Below are 25,381 nucleotides of genomic sequence, written 5' to 3' on the forward strand. Positions count from 1 at the left end.
TTATGTAACAAGTAGTTAAGTAAAAACACCTTGGATCTGAAATTCCCATCAGAGATTTTTTTTTTTTTGCTAATAGTTACAGGCCCACCCTACATATGGGTTTCAGGTTACACTATAAGTCCAGCTCCCAGTCCGAACTAACAGTCTGGATTGAACTCGTGGTCGCCGTTGTGAGGCTTAAGATGCACATAAAGTTCTACCATTCCCAATTACACCCGAACAATTCACCTTCGGCCAAACTCCCGTTTATTTATATATATTTAAATTTCTCTGTTTATTTTAATGTAGCTATACTAACCTAACTAACCGTCCACAGTGTTTTAAAGTGTTCTAATGTGGCTAACCTAACCGACCACTTTTAACATTCGAATTCATTTATTCCCGCGCAAAAATAAAACAAATCCCGAAGTTGGCCGAAGGTGAGTAGTTCGGGTGTGATCGGGAACGGCAGAACTTGATGTGCATGTTAGGTCTCCCGGTCGCCGTTGCTGTTGGACCGCGGGACAGGGGGAGGTGTGTGCCGGACTCACCCAGGAGCCCGTGGAGTGCCACCGGCGCAGCACGCGGCGCGCCAGCAGGCCTCCGCCCCACGGCAGGCAGGAGCGCGGCGCGCGCGGCTCCTCGGCAGCGAGCATGGCGCGACTGGCGGCGAGCGCGCGCACTAGCCTCGCACCCTCCCTCCACCCCGTCCCCACCGGGCCGGAAACACGCAACCCCGCGGGAAGGACCGCGTCCCCGCTACGTGACGGCGCCGCGCCGCGCGGATAAGGAGTGCGTTCCGATCCTCCCCCCCCCCCCCACCCCGTCCCACCCCGTCCCACCCCGTCCCAACCCGTCCCACCCCCCCCCCCCCCCCCCAAAAGCTAGCCGGGAGGCAGCGGTGCGCAGCCTGCGCTTCCGCCCGGTCTGGTAACCAGCCTCACAGAACAAGGAGGGAAATAAACAAGTGCGACTCTTGCAGTGGAAACTGAAGCCATGTTTCACGCGACATGTGTCGCTATCTGTTGGGCGGGCCCATAACTACCAGCAAGTAAAAAATCGGAATAGAGGTAAAATATCGGAATAGAGGTAAAAAATCGGAATGGAGGTTCTCATACAAAGTTTTTTTTTAATTAATACGTTTTTTTTTTGGTTGTATTAAATTATTTCCTTGACGGCGCAAAACTATTTTAATCGATGCGAAAATACTTAATGCTGTTTTGTAATAAAACGTCATGTAGTAAATAAAGGAGTAGGAGGTGGAAAAACTCACTGTATTACACGCCACAAAATTAGTGGCTACCTAAATAGAGTGAATTTTCACTGGTTTGCTTGCCTGATAATAGCTTGTACTTTACTTCTCCTAGTAAATTAATGCAGTTATGTCAGCAATATATTGTGAAAACTACTGTCTAGCGAATGGGCCCATAACTACTTCAAAAAAACTAGGTCTCAGTCTCGGTAATTAGAGTTTCTCCTTCATGACCAGCCTGCCGCGGCGTGCAGAGATTCACAAGAACAAAAAAAAAATCACATAATTCAAAAACTTATCAGCACATCCGAGCGGCTTCTGATTATGAAAAAGCATTTAATAATACGTCAAGGGTTCTGTTTCCGTACTTCGTTTTCAAACTGTATTAGAATAGTGAGAGAAAAAAATGACAAAAAAAACGCATGTTTATACTCCAGGGACTTGCATTACGACTTTTATCTTGTTTTATCCGCCATCTTGTGGTTACCACACGACGAGAATACTGCGCGCCAGTTCAGGGACGATACCGCGAGCGTCTTTCCCGACGGGTATCCCCCCCCCCTCCCCCAATCCGAAACCTTGAAGTGGGGGCAAACGGGACAAAGAAAGTGCTGTGTAATCAATTTTTAGATAATAAAACTGCTTAAATAGCACCATTTTCCACCTTGAAATACAAATTTTCCCGGGGGTCACCCCCAGCTTCAATAGGGGGATCGATGATTCTTTATAAAAAGGTATATTGCCTCCCCTTTGGAAATTTAGTTGTTGCGCCCCTGTTTCCCGACCAGATGGCCTGTGTTGCCGGCGGATATATCCCCGCGGAGTAGCGACGGCCTACGCGAGATTATAGAGTCGACACCGGCTGCTGTTATCGATGCGGCGCGGAGCTGTCAGGTGGCGACTTATGAACTGTCTAGGTACTCACGATGCTGAATGCCCATTCAGCCCGATGACTGCCGAATCTCTCGCACCCGTAGCCATCACGGGGTAACACCCGCAGAAATATTCCTGGTGCCACTCCAATAATATGTTGTTTTGAAATCTGTTGTAAATCGTATTCACAATTCAAACTCTTGTTAAATCTGCATCGCTGTCCGTTCGAGATCATTAATTACCTCCATGTCTCTGATCATTAAATTAATCATTGGTTGGCATAAGTGCAACTATATGTTTTCGAGAAACGGGGTTTTAAGCATGTACAACAGTATTTATTACACTGACAGCAGTTGCGCGACAGATAAGAGGACCAATAGACTTGTATTCCAGAATCGATGTTGGATTTTTAAAAAAAGATTCCATTCGTCGATAACAAATAGGCCTACTGGAGGGGGGAGGAAGGGGGCACATGTGCACGATTACATGGCAAACGGGAGAAGACTTTTTTTTTCTTCAGCTCATGATGTGCGCCATGTTGGTTAGAGGGGAAGCCTTCTTTTCACAGACGAGAGAGCCAAACGCCCGATCGTGCATCTTCGGTTGTTTTTTTGTTGATTGTAAATAAATATGGCGGTGTTGATAAAAGTAAAGACCATAAACAAGGCAACGGTATATATTTGTAATTTTTTTAGAGGATGGACAACTCATGATAACTAATAATCAATTAGGTTAGGTTAGCTACATTATAAATACTTTAGAACATTGTGGACGGTTGATTTGGTTAGGATAGCTACATTAAAGATACTGTGAAATCATGTAAACGGTTTCCTAGCCCTGGATAGCTACATAGGCCTATTAAAAAGTTATATTGCTAAGCAACCATAAAATGATTTTACAGTATTTTTAATGTAGCTATACCTACCTAATATAACCAACCATCCACAATGTTTTAAAGTATTTATAATGTGGCTAACCTATCCTAAGCGACCGCAAAATTTAATGCCACACCTGTTTATACAATGAGATAGAACGGAAAAAAAAACCGAGCATGAACTTCTGGGAACTTCGGGTGTGACTCTCTCGTCTGTGAAATGAAGGCTTCCCGAACGTCCAAGTTCCTGGCCGTTGAATAAGCCGTAATGGTCGATACGACAGAGCTCTTTTTTCGCTGGCCTCCACGGTCACCTGACATAACGACGTGCGATATATTTTTTTTTTCCTTTGGGACTTCGTGAAGATCGTAGCTACGTCCCGCAGCTGCCTAAATATCTGCCAGAGTTGAGACACAGAATTACTCCGGACGTGTTAACCAAAGTGTGGGAAGATTTGGACTTTAGGTTGGATGTGTGCCGTGTTAACTAAAGGTGCACATATTGAACATTTGTAAGGAAAAAAAACTAGGTTAGTTTACATTCAATTTGATTTCTGATTTGTTGTCAATAGTCTAAATCAACTGTTGTAATGTACCACTGAAACTGTGATACTATTTTAAGGACATCATGTATAGATGAGTCAACGGACAATCGACGAGGGTTTTTTTTGGTTGCGGAATTTTTTTGGACTATTTTCCCCATGCTACTATAAATATATTTTGTCGTGTATTGTTTGTCATGTACGCTATATTATCCTTTTGTATTTTATTCGTGTCACGGACTGCAGGGAGAGACAATAAACGAATGGTATTGCAGCAAGTGTGTGTAAACAGTTTTAAAGTATGTATATGTATTGTTGTATTTCTTGGCTCCTCCGTCACATGTAATCTCTTTCCTTGATGAAGGAATTTATGAAAACAAAAAACGAGATAGAGGCCAGATTTCTAGCCGGGAGGATACTGCAGCTGCGGTCTCGCGCATCCCAGCGTTCACTCTCCGGCGATGTAGAGCGGCAAGGAGAAAGGATTCCGTCTTGCTCAAGACATACTCCCGACCTCCCAGCCACACGAGGAGACCTAGGACCGTTTGCAAAGTTGGGTACGTAAAATCTAAGCAGGTTAATCAAGTCACGACTGTGCAAGCCGGCCTAAAGCTGTACTCACACGGATCCGCATCATCCGTCGCTTTGATAACGTAACCACCTATTGCTCGCAACCATTTTCTATGGTAAAACAATTTTTTTTATAAAAATTACTGTTTCGAAACGCACGTTTTCAGAATAACTTTTATTTTGATATGAAACACCTGGTATAGATATTTTAAAGCACTCAAGGGACTTAGATTACTTACTCCTGTATCTTCATTTCTCCGCCATAAAACAACTTTTTACCGTTCATAATTCATAGCTGCCCTATGCACGACAAGAAAACTGCGCGCTAGTTCATAACCTTGCGCATTTTAGCGTCGCATTCCACACCACTTAACCCCCCCCCCCCCCCAGAGTAGGCGCACCCTTTACTGGGTGTCTACGACTACCTGGAGAACTTTTAAAATGGCGTTTAGCCATATTTTCTAACTTATCACAGGACGATTTTGACATGTAATAAAAAAATAAGTATACTACTTGCCGCTACGTGCCAATTGTTATGATAAAAATCGAAAATCACTATCGGAGATAATTTATACACGATTTAAGTGTACAGTCAGTCTCCGGCTATTTATATTGATTGTGCCACTATAATCGTCAATGTTAGGGAAAAAAAACTGCTAGAAATCAGTTGCGTGACTTACAACACCGTAACAAGTTTATTTCGGGATTGTTTAGTGACCTTCTTGACCTGTAAACACCCTGATTACACACACACACACACACACACACACATATATATATATTCCCCACGTCGCTCCTCAGGCGCAGCTGGTGAGGAGGCGTCCTGCTTGCCGAAAGGTTGTGTCACCGCACGACACGAGACCAGTCAGAATGCACGAGTAATTTCGTGAATGGAACGGAAGTCGCGTGGAACGGAAGTATGTAACCGCTCTACTGCTACGGGGACGCACCACAACGCCGAACGTACAATAACGCCGAAAACCATAACGCCGAATGCCAAATTGACTACAACGCCGACAGCTAGAAAACTGCTGTGTACCACAATGCCGAAATACATTAACGCCGAAAAATGTCATTGCAGGACTGCCACAAAGGTTAGGTTAGGTTAGGTAAGGTAAGGTTAGGTTAGGTTAGGTTAGGTTAGGTTAGGTTAGGTTAGGTTAGGCTAGGTTAGGCTAGGCTAGGTTAGGCTAGGCTAGGTTAGGCTAGGCTAGGTTAGGCTAGGCTAGGCTAGGTTAGGCTAGGCTAGGCTAGGTTAGGCTAGGCTAGGCTAGGCTAGGTTAGGCTGGCTAGCCTAGGTTAGGTTAGGTTAGGTTGTGGTATTTCGGCGTTAAGATACATGTAAGAAACACACACAAATTCATTCAGCTGTTTTTCATTTTGCTCCTGTGCCCCCCCCCCCCCCCCCTTCCCCGCAGCAACATTTTTCGACATTGTGGTACACAGCAGTTTTCTAGCTGTCGGCGTTGCGGTCAATTTGGCATTCGGCGTTATGGTATTCGGCGTTATTGTACGTTCGGCGTTGTGGTATTTCGGCGTTGTGGTAACGACCCTACTGCTACCTGTGGCGGATGTCGCGAACCAAAGTTCACACAAAGGGAAACTGTGTAGTATTAACTGTTTAGCGAATTTTAACAAGACGGGCAGTATTTTAATAAGAAGTCTTTGTCGAAAATCAGGTAAACGCCGTGGTTTAGGATTTTTTAAAAGTTTTTTTTCTTTTATCGAGGCCGTTTCATTATATAGTTCTACATTTATGTATCGCCAAATCATAACTTCACGACAGCTCATTTTTTTTTTTTGTGCTGTGAAACACTTGGTTTAATATAAAGTAATGTACGTACGCCATTGCCGGTTCACGCTGGCTGCCAGAAGAAGAAAAAAACTCAGTAAGGGATAACAAAAATGAATACTTTAAAAACACGAAGAACAAGCAACATCAGCAGATGCCAAATGTCACATGCTTAGGCAGACCGGAGAATACGGAGGAATTAATTTGGTCAGAAAAAAAAAGTACAACACAAGAGGAACAAAATAAGCACGCAGACAAAAAAACGAGAAAGTTGCAACAGGAATAGTTAATACAGAGAAACCACACCAGACAACGCACCAACACACAGGACGAACTCGGTGATGAAGCTTACACAGGTAATCTGGACAACACAACGAGAACAGCATAGACTAACACAACAGGCTGGCGACCAGACAGTTGCAACAAGAACGGTTGATACAGAGAAACAGCAACTCCACACGACACATCAACGCACTCGCACTTGGCGAAATCAACGGTGAACCTAAGAAGATCATCTGGACAACTTTCTTATGATCTCTTGCTATGAACTCGCCAAACGTGGTCGGCTCACCAAGTGGTGGTCAGGAACCCTCCATAATCTTGGAGGCGCCGTCGCCGTAGACTACTGTGAATGACAGTACGACGTGAAATCCCAAAGCTGATGTATGCAAAATCCCAAACGTGATGCATGCAATAACAACATCGTAACATTCTATGAACGTAACGTCTGCATCTTTAAAATTATTCGGACACCTCAGTTCAGTGGCGGATCCAGAGGTTCACCTCGGAGGGGGCACTCTAGGATTTCAGAGAAGCCAGAGAAAAATTGTCTTAAAATTACTAAATTTGTATTTAATCTACTCACACTACACATAACATCCAACCACCAGATTTTATGATTTTACAAGAAATTCATTAATTATATTAAAATATTTTCTTGGTTTCAGAAACAATCATTTTTGTCGGAAATATTAATGTAGCAGACAACTGGTTTTTCGGAGGGGGGGGGGGGGCACTTGCCCTGGTGGCCCCCCCCCCCCCCCCCTCCCCCTTGGAAGGCGAAATCGCAAGCGCAACTTGGAAGTAGGCCGATGCTTGCGTTGCAGTTTTGGAGCCGTGCATAGTTTCTACACGTGTATTTGAAAACATTGCTGTTGAACCTTTTGCGTCTCGCGTTTTTTTTTATTTGCGTGGTTTATAAAACCCGGCCTAAGCTCTCAAAGAGCGCTGAAACGAATCTTTAAGTAGTAGATATATTTACAACATCCTGAAACGGAAAAAGTAAATAAATTAATTAATATACGATGGTCAGTATATTTTCAATCTTCCTTTTATTGGAGGAGTTCACTTTAAAATACAATAAAGTAATAAACAGGTAACTAGCTGCAGTACCCGGCGTTGCCCGGGCTGAACACAAGGTGATATATTGTCCGCGAGTTAAAAGCAAAATGGATAGCGCTATATGACAATCATGTGGACACAGAGAAATGAAACACAATTGCTGTTTGTATGTCTATGACCTATGATTTTGTTTATTTATGGCGATCGGTTGAACGGTATAGAAGTTGATGCGCTGCAGCGCCATCTAGCGGCGAGTTACAAAAAAATGGATAGCATAAAAACCGTCTCCATGAAAAAACACTTCGATGTTCCAACTTTCGTGGCGATCGGTCAAACGGTGTCTGAGTTTATCGACGTCATACATGCCAACATCCTATTTTATATGTATATATGTTTATATATAATGTTTATTTATTGTTAATTTTTTCGTTAGAGCAATTTTAAGACCGGTGCTACAGATGTACTAACCATACAAAGATCGCAACAATGCAACCAACGCAATAAAATAAGGACGTTGATAAAGCACGACAATCGCAAGACGTCACCAACCACACACTTAAAAAAAGTAAAACACAAGGAAGAAAAAAAATTCTCCTAGGGTTCTTTCATTAATTCATATAAATAATGTCAACACATAAAATTTGTCAATAGTCTGACTTGCAGGGCCCTAGATACGGCGCTTGTATGTTGTATGAAGCTGTAATAATGTTTGTTGTATGAAGCTCTCCCTCCCCCTTTTTTTTCTAGAATAGTATATACAAAAAAAAAATATTTATTTAATAGGAATCCGATCGATACTAATCCGCTGCGTTCCTTCTCACGTATCGCCCCGGTGGCGAAAAGGAAGAGGGGGAGTGCGGCAGGGGGAAGAGAAGCGGAGGTGGGGAGAAGTGCGCAGGGGAAAACGAAGGGGGAGGAGAAGGAGAAAACGCGCGCGCCACGACGCGACCAGCCCGGAAACAAGTTACGTGCGCGCTTCCGGGGCGCGCGAGCGGGCGTGCACGGACCGGAGAGGCGAGGAATTAAAAAGGGAAGATGGTGGGAGGTGGGGTGGAAGGCTTCCGCCCGGCGACACGCTGCCCCAGTGCGCGCAAGGACGCGACCCGCTTTCGCCCCTTTCCCGCGGGGGGAGCTTCCTCTCCCGGCCGCGAGGCCGCGCGCGCGACGCCACGACGCGCACGCCCAAGTCAGGACGAGGCACGCAACACTCCGTCCGATGGCAGTTGGCTTCAGGGGCGCAAGAGCTTTGCTTAACCGACATGCGGCCAGTGGCGTAGCCAGGATTTGTGTATGGGGGGTGCTGAGAAGCATGGCCCCCCCCCCCCCCTCCCGTATTAAAGCGGGGGGTTCCGGGGGTCCTCCCCCGGAAAACTTTGGATTTTAAGGTGTAAAATAGTGCTATTTTAGCAGTTTCCGGTACTTATATTTAAATATTGTAACGGTAAAATTTATATTAATTTTAATATGAAATTTGTTTGAGTGATAAATAAGAAATTAATTAAATATTTGGTGCTAAGGGGGGGGGGGGGGGGGTTGAACCCCTAACCCCCCCCCCTTCCCCCTGGCTGTGCCCCTGCATGCGGCGCTTGTATGTTGTACACTGGCCTGCATGCGCGCAACTTTTAACCACATTATACAGAAAGTTTTCCATAAGACATAGTTCTTTTGACACCAAACCCGCGTTTCACATTCACCCTTTAGCAAATGCAGGATGGCCCAAGGATCTAAACGCAAATGGTTGGCTTCCACGTGTTTACGTAAGATCAGACGCGGCACGCCGCCACAGACACGAGGCGACAACATCGGATAACTGCTCCAACCCGGCCACACAGTGGCTTAACGAGAAAGGGGGGGGGGGGGGGGCATTTGGGTGTTAACCACCCCCCCCCCCAGAGCCAAAATAATAATGGTAAAAAACTATTAATGCCGAGGAATCAGTACGTCTACAGTGCTAACAGACTACATTGTTTACAGTCATAAAATAAAAATCCAAGATGGCGGATATTCATCCAGCTTAACAGAGTAGAGTTGCCTGGTCTTTGTGTAGCAAGTGTTTGCTAGTCGTAGTTCAATATATTGCCAATAGATGGTGAGCGAATGCACTTGGCGTCGCTAGGACAGCCACGGATATTGTTCATTCTGTGAGCATCTTCTAACAAACTGTTATCTATTTGCAATCTCATATTACACGGATGGTTTTATCACTGTTATAATCATGGACAAGTTTTTAATAAAAGCAAAAAAATGCAAAAGAGAAAACATTGATTCAGCCGCAACAGCATCAGATGCCAACCCTTTAGGAATAGCGAGCGTAAGTACCTAGGCTACTGCTACTGCAGTTGTTATAAGTTGGTGTCAAATTTTGGTTGAAGGTTAAGTTATAATGTTTTTAGATTGTAGCATTTGGTTACCGAAAAATTATTATTATTATTTTATTGTATTTTCTCTCATGTGATAGTTTATTGTGTTATTTAAAACGAGACTCTAATCATCTTGTTAAAAATACTTTTCAATGTAAAATTAATCAGGTTAGTTATTGAACGCCCAATAGATAAGCCAAAGTTTTGTTATTGTAACCAAGTTAGGTTAGGACGCACATCCATTTTATTAACTTTGTTTTCTTGTTATTTATATTATTATAGCATCACATATTATTCTAAATTCCATCGCAAATACATGTAAATAATATATTTAAGTTTTGCATAAAAATTAATATAATCTCAAACCCAGACTGCCGATGCGCGAGTTTTTGTTGTTGCTGGCGAACGCGGGGGTCGGAGATTAATAATATTGGGCGCGTTGTTCAAAATTACGTCAGGGAAAATGTTTGAAGTCCATCATAGATTAATTCTTTTGAGGAAACACTATGGAAGTGGTTTAATTTAATGTTTTGATGCGACATTTGAACTACGCTACATGCTTGGAATATTGGTATTTTTCTTTGTCCATAGGATCCTAGAAATGAACACATGGCCATGATATCTACAGCCAACATTGAACAGCAGAAAGATGTATCGAGTATTAGCTCCTTTCCACATGCTAGCACATCCAAGTTTTCTAACGAAAAAATGGACAAGTCTCAACTGGGGAATTTATTTTCCCCATCTTCAAAGGATTTTGGACTAGCCATGAGCAAGCCTGTAAGTACTATTTTATTTTTACATTTTTTCCGAGTATTTTTAATTGACATGAACATTATGTCCAAATATTTATATGTAATATTTCAGATGGATGATGCAACTATTAGAACTATTAGAAAACCTATGGACACCAGACTTCAACTTCAAATTATAACCATCAGGAAAACGCAATCTGAAATTCCAGCTGAAGTGGATGACAGAGTGGAGATGGTTGGTCTACTCACCAGAACAGGATGGTGCATACTGTAAGTACTGCAGCTTATTTGCTACTACTGTAGGGCATCAGTCTTCATATGCAGGAAAATTAGTGAAAAAGCCATTCAGAGATTGGAAGGATGCAAAATCTGAATTTAACAAACATGCTAACACTCGGTATCATGCACAATGTATGGAAAGAGCTGCCAACTTTCTGGCAACCTACACAGGTTTGAAAGAAAGTGTAGACATTATTCTGGACAGACAAACTTAAGTCACAGATTGAAAGGAATCGAGAGTGCCTTAAACCTATTATTGAGACTGCTATATTACTTGCCAGGTTAGGCATTGCATTTAGAGGCCACCAAGATTCAGGACCCCTTAATTTGGAAGAGCCTCCTAAGAAAGGTGAAGGTAAATTTAGGTCTCTTCTAAAATTTCGAGCTGAGGCTGGAGATCAGGCACTAAAGGAACACCTGTCAACAGGAGGTTCAAATGCCACATACATAACCTGGCAGTTGCAGAATGAAATCATATCATCCCTGAATGTCATAATACTAAATAAATTGGTTGAAAGAGTTAATCAAGCTAAGTTCTTTTCAATAATGTGTGACGAAACAACAGATGTAAGTGGAACAGTTCAACTAGCAGTGTGTGCAAGATTTGTAGAAAATTTCGTAGTTCATGAAGAATTTCTGCAGTTCATCTCAGTAAAGAATTGTACTGGGGCTGGCTTAGCAAACACAATTTGTACAAAAATGGATGAAGTGGGGCTAGAAACAAAAAAGTTGGTCGGCCAAGGTTATGAAGGGGCAGCAGCTATGAGTGGTGCTTTGAGAGGTGCCCAAGCAATTGTTCAGCAAAAACACAAGAAAGCCCAGTATGTTCATTGTTCTTCGCACTCGTTCAACCTTGCACTGTCTCAAGGTTGCAACTTACCACAAATAAGAAACTGCATGGGAACTATTGAAACTGCATGGAACTTTTTTAAATTCCCAAAAAGGCAGAATGTACTTCAAAACGAAATCAATAAAATGCAAGAAATGCCTAGGGCACAGAAACTGAAAAGAATGTGTCCTACTCGATGGGTTGAACGACATGATTCTCTTTGCTCCTTTATTGAATTGCTTGAGCCTATGTTGGCAGCTCTGGACGTGATTGCAGGTTTATGGAGCGACAGAAAGACAGCTACAGATGCAAGGATGCTTGCATGTGCGATATGCAATTGTGATTTTCTTATTGCCTTGTATGTAATAGAGTCTGTTTTTGAAATTACATTACCACTCAGCAAGTACCTTCAAACTGTAAATTTGGATCTCAGACTTGCAGTAAACTCTGCAATGAGTCTGAAGGCCTCACTGGAAAACATGCGCCAAAATGCTGAGGAATTTTTCCACACAATATTTAAAAAGGATTCAGATATCTGTAGAGAATTTAGTGTAGCAGTTGTGTAGCCCCGTGTTGTAGGTCGTCAAATGCTAAGGTCAACACACCAGCTGACACTCCAGAGGAATATTACAGGAGAGCATTTTATATTCCTTTTTTGGATGAGACGGTGTCAACCATTGATGACAAATTTCTTTCTCACAAAGAACTACTTCAACCTTTTCAGTCCCTTTTAGCTGCAGTAGGTCCTGGTACAGCAGGGTTTCCCATTCCAGATGAAACTGTCAGAGAACTGATAAATTTGGCTGAATTTTATGATCTTCCTACTGATATCAAAGGTTGCACTTTGTTCAGAGTTTGAAGCAAATTCCACAAAGTGCCATTGATGCATTGCAAAAATGCAATGTAAACATGTTTCCAACTGTGCACGATCTTCTCACCATAATGGCCACTCTCCCTGTCACAACATGCACTTGCGAAAGGTCATTTTCAACATTAAAATTATTGAAAACTTACCTGAGAAACACAACAGGAGAAGATCGTCTGAATGGGCTCGCTTTGACATACATACATGACAACATTTCAGTATCGGCAGAAGAGGTACGTCTTAACATCCGACTGCGGTAAAATCTGCAATGTATTTACTCAAGTTTCTTAATTTGTCAGAATCATAACAGCAGCTAAGAATTTACTTCAATAAAAAATTATCTGTTGTAATGATTTCAAGATTTGTTTTTCATTATTGGAATCCTAAATCCTACGTTTTAAATTGTAATTATGTTATAATGTTTTCAGGTTTTTGTTATTGGTATACTATGTGATATATTGTAATGTACATTGTATTGGTTTATGTTTTATTTGTTGGTATCCCATGTGATAAATTGTAAGAATGTTATAAAGTTTTTATTTTTTTCCTTTAAAGGTATACTAAGTGTTACATTTTAATTACAAACAGTAAATTGTTTTTCTTTATTTTGTCTTGAGAATGAAAACCCCCTCAAAACCCAATCCTGGCTGCGCCACTGCGGCCACAAGCAGACTGTCTGGTGGCTGCATTGTTCTGTGCATGCGCAAGTGTAAAACAATTTGTCAACTAAGGCATGCCGTGGAGTGTTTGTAGCTACTTCGCTAACGACTGTTTCTCATTGTTAATTCAACATGAGTTAATATTCACTCGCAAAGTTTTTTTTTATTGTCCCGCTGTATGCAGATCGATTAGTATGTTTAGTCAAGGAAAGACCTGTGTTACATAATCCATCTTGTAAGGAGTATCACGAAAACGATTTGGTTCCAAGAATGTGGGAAGAAATAACGTAATGAGGCGAGGCATCATGAGGTATCGCAGTCTGTGAGAGCGGGAGAGACGTAGCGACACCCCGAGTCAAGGACCGCCAACAGAAACTACAGGCTACAGGCTACAGGCTACAGGCTACACTCTTCTGGAGGGGCTGTCGTACGAAGAAGGGATGTACGTAACATGCCCCGCCTACCCGGGCACACACCTATGTGCAGAGCTTCACAGGAAACCACACCATTTGGAAACTGATTGAGATATCCGAGTGGGGTCTGTTTACGAAAAAACATTTAAGAATAGAAGCACTTTTTGTTTTTTGGCACAAACAATTTCTCTACATATTCTCGAAAGTACTTGAGAGCTTTCTATTGCACCTTTTATCTTCTGTGTCACCGCCTACATAATGTTGCCCCAGCCCATATGCGCGACGAAAGACTGCTCGCAAGTTCAGAGCTTCGCGCTTAGAGGCGATACCACGCTCGAAGCACAAGCGAGCATCGCACTATCATCCCGCGTCATCAACAAACATGCACCCCTTACCAAGAGGGCAAGTCAGTCACAAGACTGGCATTGTAGTATTTTAAAATTAATTGTGAATATTGAATGTTTCATAAAATTTTTAATAACAGAAACGTTTAACACATTTTAAACATAAATAAATACACCCTCCAAAATAAATTTTGGTTCAGGAGGGACTATCCCCCCGTTTTTTCCCCCTTTTTAGAGACGCGCTTGAAGCCCGGGGCCACAAAATTTCGACAATCCCCTAACCCATTACTTAATGTACATGTATGACAAAAACATTTGAAAAGGACATAGCGCAGGGTATGAAATAAAATATTAAGATAAGCAGCATGGTAGCATCGGTTTTAATAACAAAATATAAATTTTATATTTATCATGTAACTGACGGAGAAAATATACAAATTTGTGAAATATTTGGTATTGGTACTTTTGGCAATGTAAATTTAACGGAGGGTTAAAAAAAAAAGAGCTAGTAACTAATATTAATATATAATGTAAGAACAAAAGTTGTGAGAGAGGAACCAGTTATGTTACATAACAATGACAAGACCAATGACTGATCATCATTGGCTCCTGGTCTACTGGCGGTGTCAAACCAACAATGCCCAATCTCACATGTCTTAGAAAAGCCAGAGATTCTTGCATGCCAGCCTGGTCGAAAGCCTGTTTTATTTATCAAACTAAAATTAAAAAAAAAAAAAAAAAGCTGTAAAGTTATTAGATTTCAAAATCATAAAACAGCAGGGGTGGATGGAAGTATTTGCAAATAGCCCAAGTTAAAACGTTGTTAATATTACATGTATCATTAATTATGTCGGTGCAAATATTAGTTTTTTAATGTGAATCAAATATAAAATTGAATGTTTAAAATCTTCGCAAAGTCGAATCAAGTAAATCGAGTAAACAAATATTTTAACATTTGTAATATTTGAACTGATTAAGTGATTAACCAATTGGGCCCTTTATATAACACCATTAAATAAAAATCATAAACTAACCATGCATAATATTAATATTGAGCATCTATAAGAGCCAACCTGAGTGACTCAGTTGATTTTTTTTTTAAGTAGCCACCTTTCATTCATGCAAAACATGCATCTTAAAAAAAAAAATCCTAAATATTTTCATGAGTGGATCTTAGGCTTCCAACAAACATCTAGTTTCACATCAGACCAAATATTTGCATCACAACTGAAGCTTCAAATAAAACAAATAATTTTCCTGGCAAAATAAAATCGCACATTAAAAAGAGCTTTGATTGATCCACTTAGTCTAGGCTTCATACAGACCTATTATTAAATAAACTTAACACTAACAAATAAGAGAATGCTACGGAAATTATTTTTATGGCATGTTAACATTAGGCTTAGGGTTTTTCAAACATTACCTACCAAACATGGTGGCACAATGTTAAAACATTGCACTTGGATTCATTAGGATCTGGGTTCAAATCCCAAACCATTCAGCCTGATTTATGTTTTCTTCTTGGTCCATGGTTTACCAACCTTAATCCAGGCAAATAACTTATCATGGAATTAAATAGCAACTAACAAAAATTTAATTCAAATCATAAAAATGTAATACGTATTTTAATGTTTGAAATTCAATTAATGTAATTATTTCTAAGCAAAAAAAATGTACCAAAGTGCATGGGTCAGAAAAAATTACTTAATTTGTTTTCTTGTGAATTTTTTTCTGAATCACTTTTAAAAAACAAATGCTCACTAATTTATTTTTATTGTTTTGAATGTATCTGTTTTAGACCAAGTTTTAAAATTATTTTATTGTAAAAATGCAGCACATAAACTTTACCATTATTTTGGTTGATTAAGTATTACAAAACAGGTTATATAAAAATAAAAAACAACACAGAAATCCTTTGATCAAAAACTAAATTCAACTAAAAATAAAACCATAAAATTGTGTGTCTAATAATGACTTTGCTTTCAACAAAATATTAAAAATAATAAATAATACTTACCTTCTTTTAATTTTAATTTGTTAACTTACATTGTACATCAACTATTATATGTTGATATAAATTCTAAAAAATGCTGCTAAAAACTGCCGGTATTTTATTTTCTATGAGAGTCTGACATTTACGGAAAGATTATTAGGAGTGATGCGACTACTAATGCTATACAACGCAATGAAAAATAAAATACAATAAAATGACTAATGAGAGTTTTCATGTCAGTGCCAAGTAATGCACAGTTTAGCACACACATTAAGAATAAAATTACCGCACTCAAGAAAAGATAATACATTATGGCATTAATTATTTCATGCAGTACATTCAGGAAGGAAAATCTCATTCACATTCTTGCACATATTGCATTTAGTAAATCTAGTTTTACACGTTATTTTATTATTATGAAAACTTGGCTGAATGCCTTTACAAGACAGCATACAAAACCCACCTCAACACATTTAATTTTGTGTCATTTTGCATTTTAAATAAAAACATGAAATTAAAGTGAACAATTTTGTACACCAATTTTTCACATGCAGAATAGGAGAGAACTATTACTGAACAAGAGCTTTAGTATGACATCGTCCGGGCCTGCGGCCCCTTTCTAAGTCCGATATGCCACCGCCCAAACACCACCCACCCTCCATTCAAACCTCCCGCCTACCCGTGCGTACGTGTGCGTGCGTGTGTGTTCGCCCGGCAAGAGGGCGCTGTCGAGCCAGTGCGCCGCACCCCTAAAAACATAAGTAAATATAATTGTGTTATTTGTTTTTATATTCCCTAAGTGCAACGTGACGGCAGATCGGCCGGGAGGGTTTTATGTACTTTTATTTTAAAATAATGTATTAAAATAGCATAGCGTTTCCGGACATTCCCGAGAAAACCCGAAGCCAGGCAATAATTAAATTTAAATCTTAATAATTATAATTTGTACAATCTTTTCTCTTTATTCAAAAATTGTCACATAATTTTTAAGGCATTCTTGTCATGCTAATTTAGTTTCCCGTGGCACGAATTCGCAAATATCTTTTAACGGCAATTGTTTCGGCGGGAGGACGCCATGTTAGTCGAGCGAGCCATGATCTCATCCCCAGTCTTCCGCCATCAACGACCGAGAGCAGACGCATCAGCACTCCGGGGACCTCACCGCTTGTTTTCTCTGCCAAGTAATTCTGTTAACTTTAATTTCGTCTCAATCACTTTCTTTTAGTCCTCGGAGCTACTCTCGGTCGGGGGACTGCTTCATTAATTAGTTTACAGCCAGTCTCGGTCTTTTTCCTCGTACTACGTAATTTAATATGTGACCACGTGGTGGCTCATTACCCCTAAACCGATTCATGCCGCGGGCGTTTTGTACAGTTTCAATCGTGTACGTGTGTGAGCTGAATTAGCGGAATAAATCAGGCGTGCGAATTTAACGTATTATTCTTTTATTTTCAATCTGTGTGACCATGTGGAGTGTGACGGCGTGTGGGACGCCTGAGAGCCCATTGCGTAGGTAAAAGCGTGCCCGACACTGAGAGCGGGCAGGAATTAGTGCTAGATGTTTTCAAGGGGGAATATCACGTCTCACATGGGCGACGTCACGCCCTGAGTTAGGAGTCTCAACGGGTCCACGTGCCGCACCACGTGGTGGCGCCCACTAACCTTCCACCTTAAAGCCGACCGATCGACCCCCCGCTTACAACAATTGTCGCCACAACGAGTGGCACAACAAGAAGTAATTACGTATGGTTTTGAGATGTTTAACACAGAAGTGGTTTATAGATTCTTATGATGAATACTGGATGAAAGATTTTTAAAACAAAACACAATAACTGTAAGTTGAAGTACAACTGTAATGAAATAAACTTACAGAAACTCATAGAAATAAAGACCAATGAAACAACACTTGGATTTCTTATTATAAATTATGTGTAGTAAAAGTTGCTGTATTTTACGAAACACCGAGTTACGAACGACGTAGCCGGGGAGAGGTCTGTAGGGTACGGACCCCTCCCTTCTGAGATTTTTAATTTAAACAAAAAAAAAAGCAAACACAGACACAGAAAATTACAGCAACATAACTACATAAGGTTATAGAGAGATTATTTTGTAAGAATTATTGCAATCCTTAGTGAACTACAATAACGTAAGTATTTACTTCCCATTTCAGCCTGACATGCTCATATACACAAGCGTCAGGAATCCTGTTTCCAAGTCGTCAATGTTTAATGCCTGCGTTCACATGTGTTACTGCAAGCATGTTGTTGACACAAACTTGACGTGCGTGTTTCATGTTCTTAATAACATTATTACAAATGGTTTAAAACTTGTTTTAACAAAATAAAACAATTGACTTAAGAACAGTGTATTAAAAACAAATATGAACCAACCTACTAAATGTTCAGTTTTCTTTTATCAAGCCAAATCATTACTTAAATTTTTATATGTAAACGTTGACAGTCAAAGTTTAGTATTCATTGAAAATTAAGTGTGACCATGAATAATATTTTTTAATTCTCTCAAAAAAACTTAATCTCTAAACAATAAATGATATAAAACCATTTACTTCACTAAATCCTGGCTATGACCCTATCATACTGACCATAGCCATAACAATAACAAAGTGGCCAGGTTTTGGGTTTTTTCTTTATCAATTTTTACCTTTTTACTTTAGTAACAATTTTTTTCTTTAATTCTTGAAAATAAATTGAACAGGAATACACCTGCCTGTTAAAATTTGCATGTTTCTTTGCTATACAAATTCAAATTCTCTCATAAACATAATATACATAATATGTTCACATCAGACAAGGCATTTCATTATGTTTTTGTTTAGTTTTCAGTAAGTCATTAATTGCATCTGCACTTTGGGGAACATATTTTTTTTTTCTGAGCAAACGTAAGTATAAAAACTTAAGTGTTTTATTACTACGAGCAAACTTGAACAATATGTTAATTGGATGTCCAAATAGTTTCAAATTACATTTCATTTGCTGTTTGAAAAGTCATTAGTCACGGAAATATTCCCAAAAAAAATAACCATATTATAAGTAGAGGTCTCAATAAAAATTTTACAAAAGTTTTAATTAATTCACTTCTAATAAGTAAAATACATTATGATTTATAATTATGGAGTTTTAAATTAGACAAACCTTGAAATAAAATAGCACGAAGCCTGTCCCACAGCAAGCTTTAAACATGCAATATTTATGATGAATGACAACATTTAGGTTGCAGAACATTTCCGATCGAAGATGGCTGCGAGGCTTACCTGGAAGTCTCGCTTGTCCTTGTACAGGTACAGCACGGGACCCCTCAACACCGCCCACACCTGCTTCCACGACCTGTCACCGGCTCTCTGCAACAACCCGCGGGAGAACTGTCAGCCACGGCCACTTCTCGCCAGCGTGCGCGTTCCACAGAGAGTTCCAAACTCACCTTCCCATCGATGATCGTGATCTTGCAGTGCAGCCACCCTTCACGCAGCAGATGCAGGTTCTCTTTGTTGCCCTCGGGTTGCAGAGTCTGACCCAGGGAGCTATTGGGAGCAGTGTTGCTGCAAAAATTACAATTTTTTTTACATTTAATTTTCATTTCAATACACCCATTTTCTGTTTTCATATTTATTTTTTTCTGATTGTCCATCTATTTCAGCTGCTATTATTGTGTTTGAGAGTCACAGACAGACAGAAATACAATGCGCAACAACCTGCAATACAGCATAGTACTGTATTTACCTGAATAAAATGTTATGATTTAAACCAAAACTGTGGATACTTAAAAGGTGGGGTCGCATTATAATCGCAAACTTGTATCTTGCTACTGGGAACAGCTTAGTTGAAGAACTAGGAGACTCTGCCTCTTAAATGTGACACTTATGTAAGTTAGACTGTTGTTAATTACCACCTCCTGAACTTCCAATTAGTTGAGGAACTACATGCTCTGCCTGTAAACTGCATCACTTATGTCACTTTATTCTGGAGCTTTCTGGACCTCTGCATAGACATGACGGATGCGAGATGATGGATTTTTTTTCTAACTGTGGCTTGGCGTTTCAAAAGAGACCATGTAAATCACTCTACTGACGAAAGTGGCACCAGAAAGGGTCTAGTAAATATAGAATAAATGAAACAATTTAAATAATTTTCAATTGAATTGTGATTTCCAATCTATACAGTCTTTTTCATAAACTCGTAATCAAAAAGTTTTGGGGGTCGCATTATACTCGAGTAAATATGGTAATTTCAAACTGTGTAACTGTATTTTTTAATCAACCAGTATGATGGACAGACTGTTTCAACAACACACAACGAAATTGCCACTGTCCATTTTAGTTGGGACTTCCAAATGGCTTTAGAGTAAAACTTCGGCCCTTAAGCCTATAACCTTATTCTTATAATATTTTCAATAGGCGAATCATAAGCACAACCTTAATGTAACAACACCACGACACATTGTATTGCACTTAAAATGAACTTTAAAGCAAGTTTTTGTTTTTAACATCCAAGGTCATCTCGCATACAATCTGGTCTTCTATTTAAGTGAACATTACACCAAAATAATGTTGCACACAATACTGCGCACCTAAGTTTATTATATAGAAAAGATTAATCCATTATGCTATGAAACTGAATAACTCAGGGTTTTGCAGTATGGTGATTTTTTTTTTACATTCAATACACTAACATCATGTCAGTAAAAACAGTACATTCATATTATCAAACATATTTACCACCTAAATGACACACACACCACATCATTCTTGGGAAAACCCAAGTAGCGTAAGAGTAGACATGCCTTAAACGAACTGAATGCAATCCAGCCCAAAAAGTTTACAACAAAAAGTAAAATGTTAATTAGACATCATAAAACATATATATTGCAGACAGTGCATATTTTACAATTAACAACATTCAGTTTCAAAAATGCTTACAAATTAATAGACAAAAAAAATTCACAAAAAATGTATTACTTCTGTCCTGGCCCAAAGTAATACATATTCCAAACAAATAGTTTAAAAATTCACTTATGTTTATTGAATACTGTTTGCTAAATAACTACACTATTAACAATGTGAGTTATAGATATTCTGAAGTTGTTCATCTGCATCATGCCTTGTCTTGTAGGCTCTAGATCAATTAATTTTCAACGTACGACTCGCACAATGCAGTAAAATTGGTCAAGGGTTAAGCTATGATTCATTGTAACGAACCATACAAAATTTGCCTCATGAAATTTTGGGAGTAAAAAGAAAAAAAAATCCAAAATTTAGATGGTGGGCCAGAAAGCTAAGCAGGGTCCTTCAAAATGATAGTCTTATGTCTTACCTCCAAGCCATCTTTATCTCTCTGCAAATATGAAAGCATGTTAACGCAAATCTGATGCCATAGCTATATATTTTTTATTTACTAATGGGTTTTCTAAAAGCTAAAACATCATCTGTCATCAGCTGCACACACTTATTAGTGTTTCCTTCAAAAATTATAATAAATTTAAAGTTATTACAAAAAATTATGTACAGGTGATTTAAATATAACTTTCACAAATCTTTTTACATTAGTATGTCAGGCAGTTTATAAAAGTTAAGTTAATCAGAACAGAAGCATACATGGTTATAGTAGTTATCAGCATGTAAGACAAAGTAAATATTACAATACAAAAAATTGAAAATATTTTCATACATGAATTTATATAAGACGTGAGACTATTTAGTCTTGGTCATGGAAGAAGCACTATTTTTATTAATCCAAATACTGTATTAATAAATTAGGGTTCCATTTTACGATGAACTTAATGTGACTGAAGAGAAATTGTAAATAAAAAAAAATCCAATACATATTCCCTAAGGAACTTTGTTTTTCAAGGGTTGAAAAGTATGAGAAGATTTAATCCAATAAATGGGCTACCTCTATTCCAAAAATTCATTACCTTTACACTCATCTACATTTCCAATTACCTTGTTCCCAAAGTATGTCTGATATGTAATCAAATAGTATCTAAGGTAGAGTGAAAGTAAACTTCAGTTTGAAGTAGTCTTATATAATAAGCTGACACATTGTCTATATTGTGGAATACTTGAGATTTTTGTATAAGTAAGATTTTTGTAGGTAAATTCAAGGTTAGTATATTTATAGTAGGCTATATAGTCTCTAAGAGAGAAAGGTCTTTAATCCAGCATTCTATGGATGGCTAGGGAAAAGATTATATGGTGACTTGCAATAAAACCAAATAACACCAAAAATAGTGTCAATACACCATATACGTAACATCAAAATGCAAGATGATACACCATTTAGCACCAAAATGTCACTAAAAAAGTAAAAACATAAAATAATGAAAATTTAACTCAAATCACAAAAACCTGATATTTTTATATTATAAATTCAATTAATGTATTTTATCTAGCAGGAAATTTTTTACCAAAATGTATGTAGTAGATAGAGTGCAAATACATATTTTAGTTTATTTTAACATGTAACTTATTTTTAAATTATGGCATTGGTACATTTTTAAAACACACAATTACTTGTAAATTTATTTTAATTGTTCCGATTAGTGAAACTTGCTTGTTAAAAGTTATTATATTGTAAAAGTGCAATATATAATTAATAGCCAAAATCATGTAATATTTGTTCAATAATATGCTGTATTTATGAATCAACAGAATTCAAGAAATAATAAAATACTAACATTACAACTCCTCTTTTAAAAATGAAATTAACCTAAAAATAAAACCACATAATCTTGTCCCTACATTCTGTAGTCTGAAATAAATCCATCTGGTCCCATTCAGATTTTTTTTGGGTGGATTCTGGATGTTCACCTTGGTGCCAGATCACATTATTTACGCTGGCAGCATTTTTAGTTTGCTCAAAGTATAGGTATTGTTACTGTTGGTTTTCATCACAGTACAGTGTTCCTGTTTTTCTAGCAGATAAAATTTAATGTTTCCGAATTTAAAATTTGCTATTTCCCTTAAAATATATTAATATTCAGCAATTCAGCCAAATCACTAACAAAGCATGGCCGTGGTTCTGAACATGCCGGATTTAAGACCTTTTTTAATCATCAATGTAGAGTGACATATTCCCAAAGAAAACTTGGGAAAACTCTTGAGTGCACTTTACAAAATCCAAAAATAATATAAAATACACACCTAAATAACAGAAAGATTTTTTTCTGTTTGTGTAACATCTTAGCTTTCCGTATACAGCATTTGGTAGGAGTAATTTTGTCAACGGAACTGAATTTGCATGGAACGGAAATGTGTAACCACAATGCTGCCATCTGTGTCGGATAAAATGAACCAAACTTCACAAAGACAAAGGAAAACTTCATAGTATGTATTAACTGCTTAGTGAATTGGAACAAAGACGGGCAGTATTTTAATAAAATTCCTTGTCAAATAGCAGGTGACAAGCCAGGGTTTAAATTTGTTTCAAGTCTTTTTCACTTTTATCAGAGCCGTTTTATTATATAGTTCAACATTTCGGTCTGCTAAATTATTTGACAATCGATGTAGCTGCTCTGGCAACGAAGTAGAGGGTGAGAAAACTACGGGTGATTTGCATCCAGAAATATAGCTGAAAAAACAATCTGCGTATAATTATCACACTCAGCATTATTTTAAGTTTCGTATTATAAGTTTATTTGCAGCATAACCCATTACTGGGCTTGTTACCAAGGTTAGATGTTACACATCTCTGGCAAGTACTGAAAGACTCAATAACTTTTCTTTTTTAAATTTTTCAAACATAAATATTGTAGTGTACATAACAAAAATATTTACATATGGCAAACAAGTACATGCCGACAATAAACATAACTGACAGTTGAAACAGCATTACATGATAGTAAACATATGAAAACAACATATTAACGACTTAAATTTTTTTTAATACATAGGTTCTTTTGAAATCACAACAATGAAAAAAACATTATCAAATGTTATCACATACAATAAAAAATCACCAAAAACAAAGCAAACATAAAAGTTTGCCATTTAAATTTTGACAAAACCAAATAGTAGTGTAGCAGTAACACAGCCAAACAAATAACCAAAAACAAAATAACCATCCACAGACACACATCAACTCTCACCGACGTCGCAATGGTAGAGGTGTGGGGGAGTCCTCAAACAACATTCGTAATCGTTGAATATCTTCGAGAAACAGAGGCGGGCGCCACTTCTTCACACTGCTGAAAGTTTATTACAATGTCTTATGGGTAAGTACAGTGAACTCTCAATAACCGAGATAACGTGGACTGTGGCAACCTCAGATAAGCAAAATCTCGGATATCAGGGATACAATTAAAAAACCATCATGGTTTTCAGTTGGGGCAGTGATATTATTTTCAGGGGTGACAATTTTTACAGGTTTTCTTCAGTGTAGATTCTTTCACGTCACTTAATTGCATACTTAGTGTTAATTTTACGGCTTTCAAAAATGTTTAGATCATTTCCTAGGTCCTACAGCAAATCTTTCAGCATTCTTTGCCAGGAATGGCAATTCAGATCGGCTTGGATAAAATGGAACCTTGGTTAATCAAAAATATACTGTAGCTACATTAACAAAAATAAAATGTAACTAAAGATAAAATCAATACTGAATTAGATTTCATCTCTTTCAAAGGTGTATTTTGGTACTTTCCTAATAAATATAATTATTGGAGCAAACAATACAATAAAATGGGTGGGAAAAAAGTTAATAAGTGGATATTGATAATAATATTTTTTGTGTTATTTGCACTTGGAGGCCTTCTGATTTTTTTTTTTCAACTATGTATAAACCAAAATTAAATTCAATAAAATAGTCAAATTTTCTGGTGTGGCATTGTACAATTTTAAGGAAAAATCACACACTTGGTATGAGTGACTGTTTGTACCAATAAAACTTAATAAATCCAAAACATGTAATATGTATAATAATGCTACAATAGATAGACCACATGCAAAAAAAAAACTATAAGCAACCAAAAAAAAAAAAAAATACAAAAGTGTCCTTTATGTCCATGGTAGGTAACGGCCGATTCAATCTAAGATTCAGACCAGTTTATTCCAAGGCCGCATTCATGCGTGTTAAATTTTTTCTGTCTCTCTGTTAATCAAAAATCAACAAGTAAATGATCTGAATTTTCAATTACATTTAAAGGGTATTTGGTTAGAAGTTTTATGCTGATTGGTTAAGACATTGGTAATTCTGAAAAAAGTCACATTACCAAAAATTAATAATTAAAATTGCAAATGTCATTAGTTTACCAATTTAATGTTTGGTGTAAATATTACATATTTGTGATATTGTGAGAATGGTTGATTAGGTTAGCTACATTATAAATACTGTAAAATAATTTTAATGGTTGGTTATGAATTACCAATTTAATATGTACCTAACTAAACATAACCAATTACCTTTATTATTTTATAATAGTATTTGTAACATAGCTAACCTAACCTAAACCAACCATTCACACTCATTTAAAGTATTTCTAATGTAGCTTGACAATTCTCTAATTTCTCAGTCACTAACATCTATGAAAGATGATCTATAATTCTTTTCCACTTGTTTTTATCATATATGTGCTACTGATGTTCCCAGAGTGAGCCATGAACTTCGGTGAACTTCGGAACTGTTTAGGCTTCAGAGTGGACGTGGACTGGTGT

The 25,381-nt window shown here is 38.1% G+C and overlaps 1 protein-coding gene across 6 annotated transcripts in view; it reads right to left on the minus strand.

Annotated features, from left to right (window-relative positions):
• Positions 1-25,381, minus strand: part of LOC134539703 (rho GTPase-activating protein 23) — a 492,628-nt gene that overhangs the window by 61,567 nt on the left and 405,680 nt on the right. For all 6 annotated transcript variants that reach the window (XM_063381919.1, XM_063381920.1, XM_063381922.1 and 3 more), the window contains 2 exons: positions 19,159-19,276; positions 18,992-19,078 (listed from right to left, as the gene is read on the minus strand). In XM_063381919.1, coding sequence (XP_063237989.1) covers positions 18,992-19,078; positions 19,159-19,276 — 205 coding nt within the window. The remainder of the gene's footprint in view (positions 1-18,991; positions 19,079-19,158; positions 19,277-25,381) is intronic.

This window comes from Bacillus rossius, chromosome 15 (genome assembly GCF_032445375.1).
Source record: "Bacillus rossius redtenbacheri isolate Brsri chromosome 15, Brsri_v3, whole genome shotgun sequence".
NCBI lineage: Eukaryota > Metazoa > Arthropoda > Insecta > Phasmatodea > Bacillidae > Bacillus > Bacillus rossius.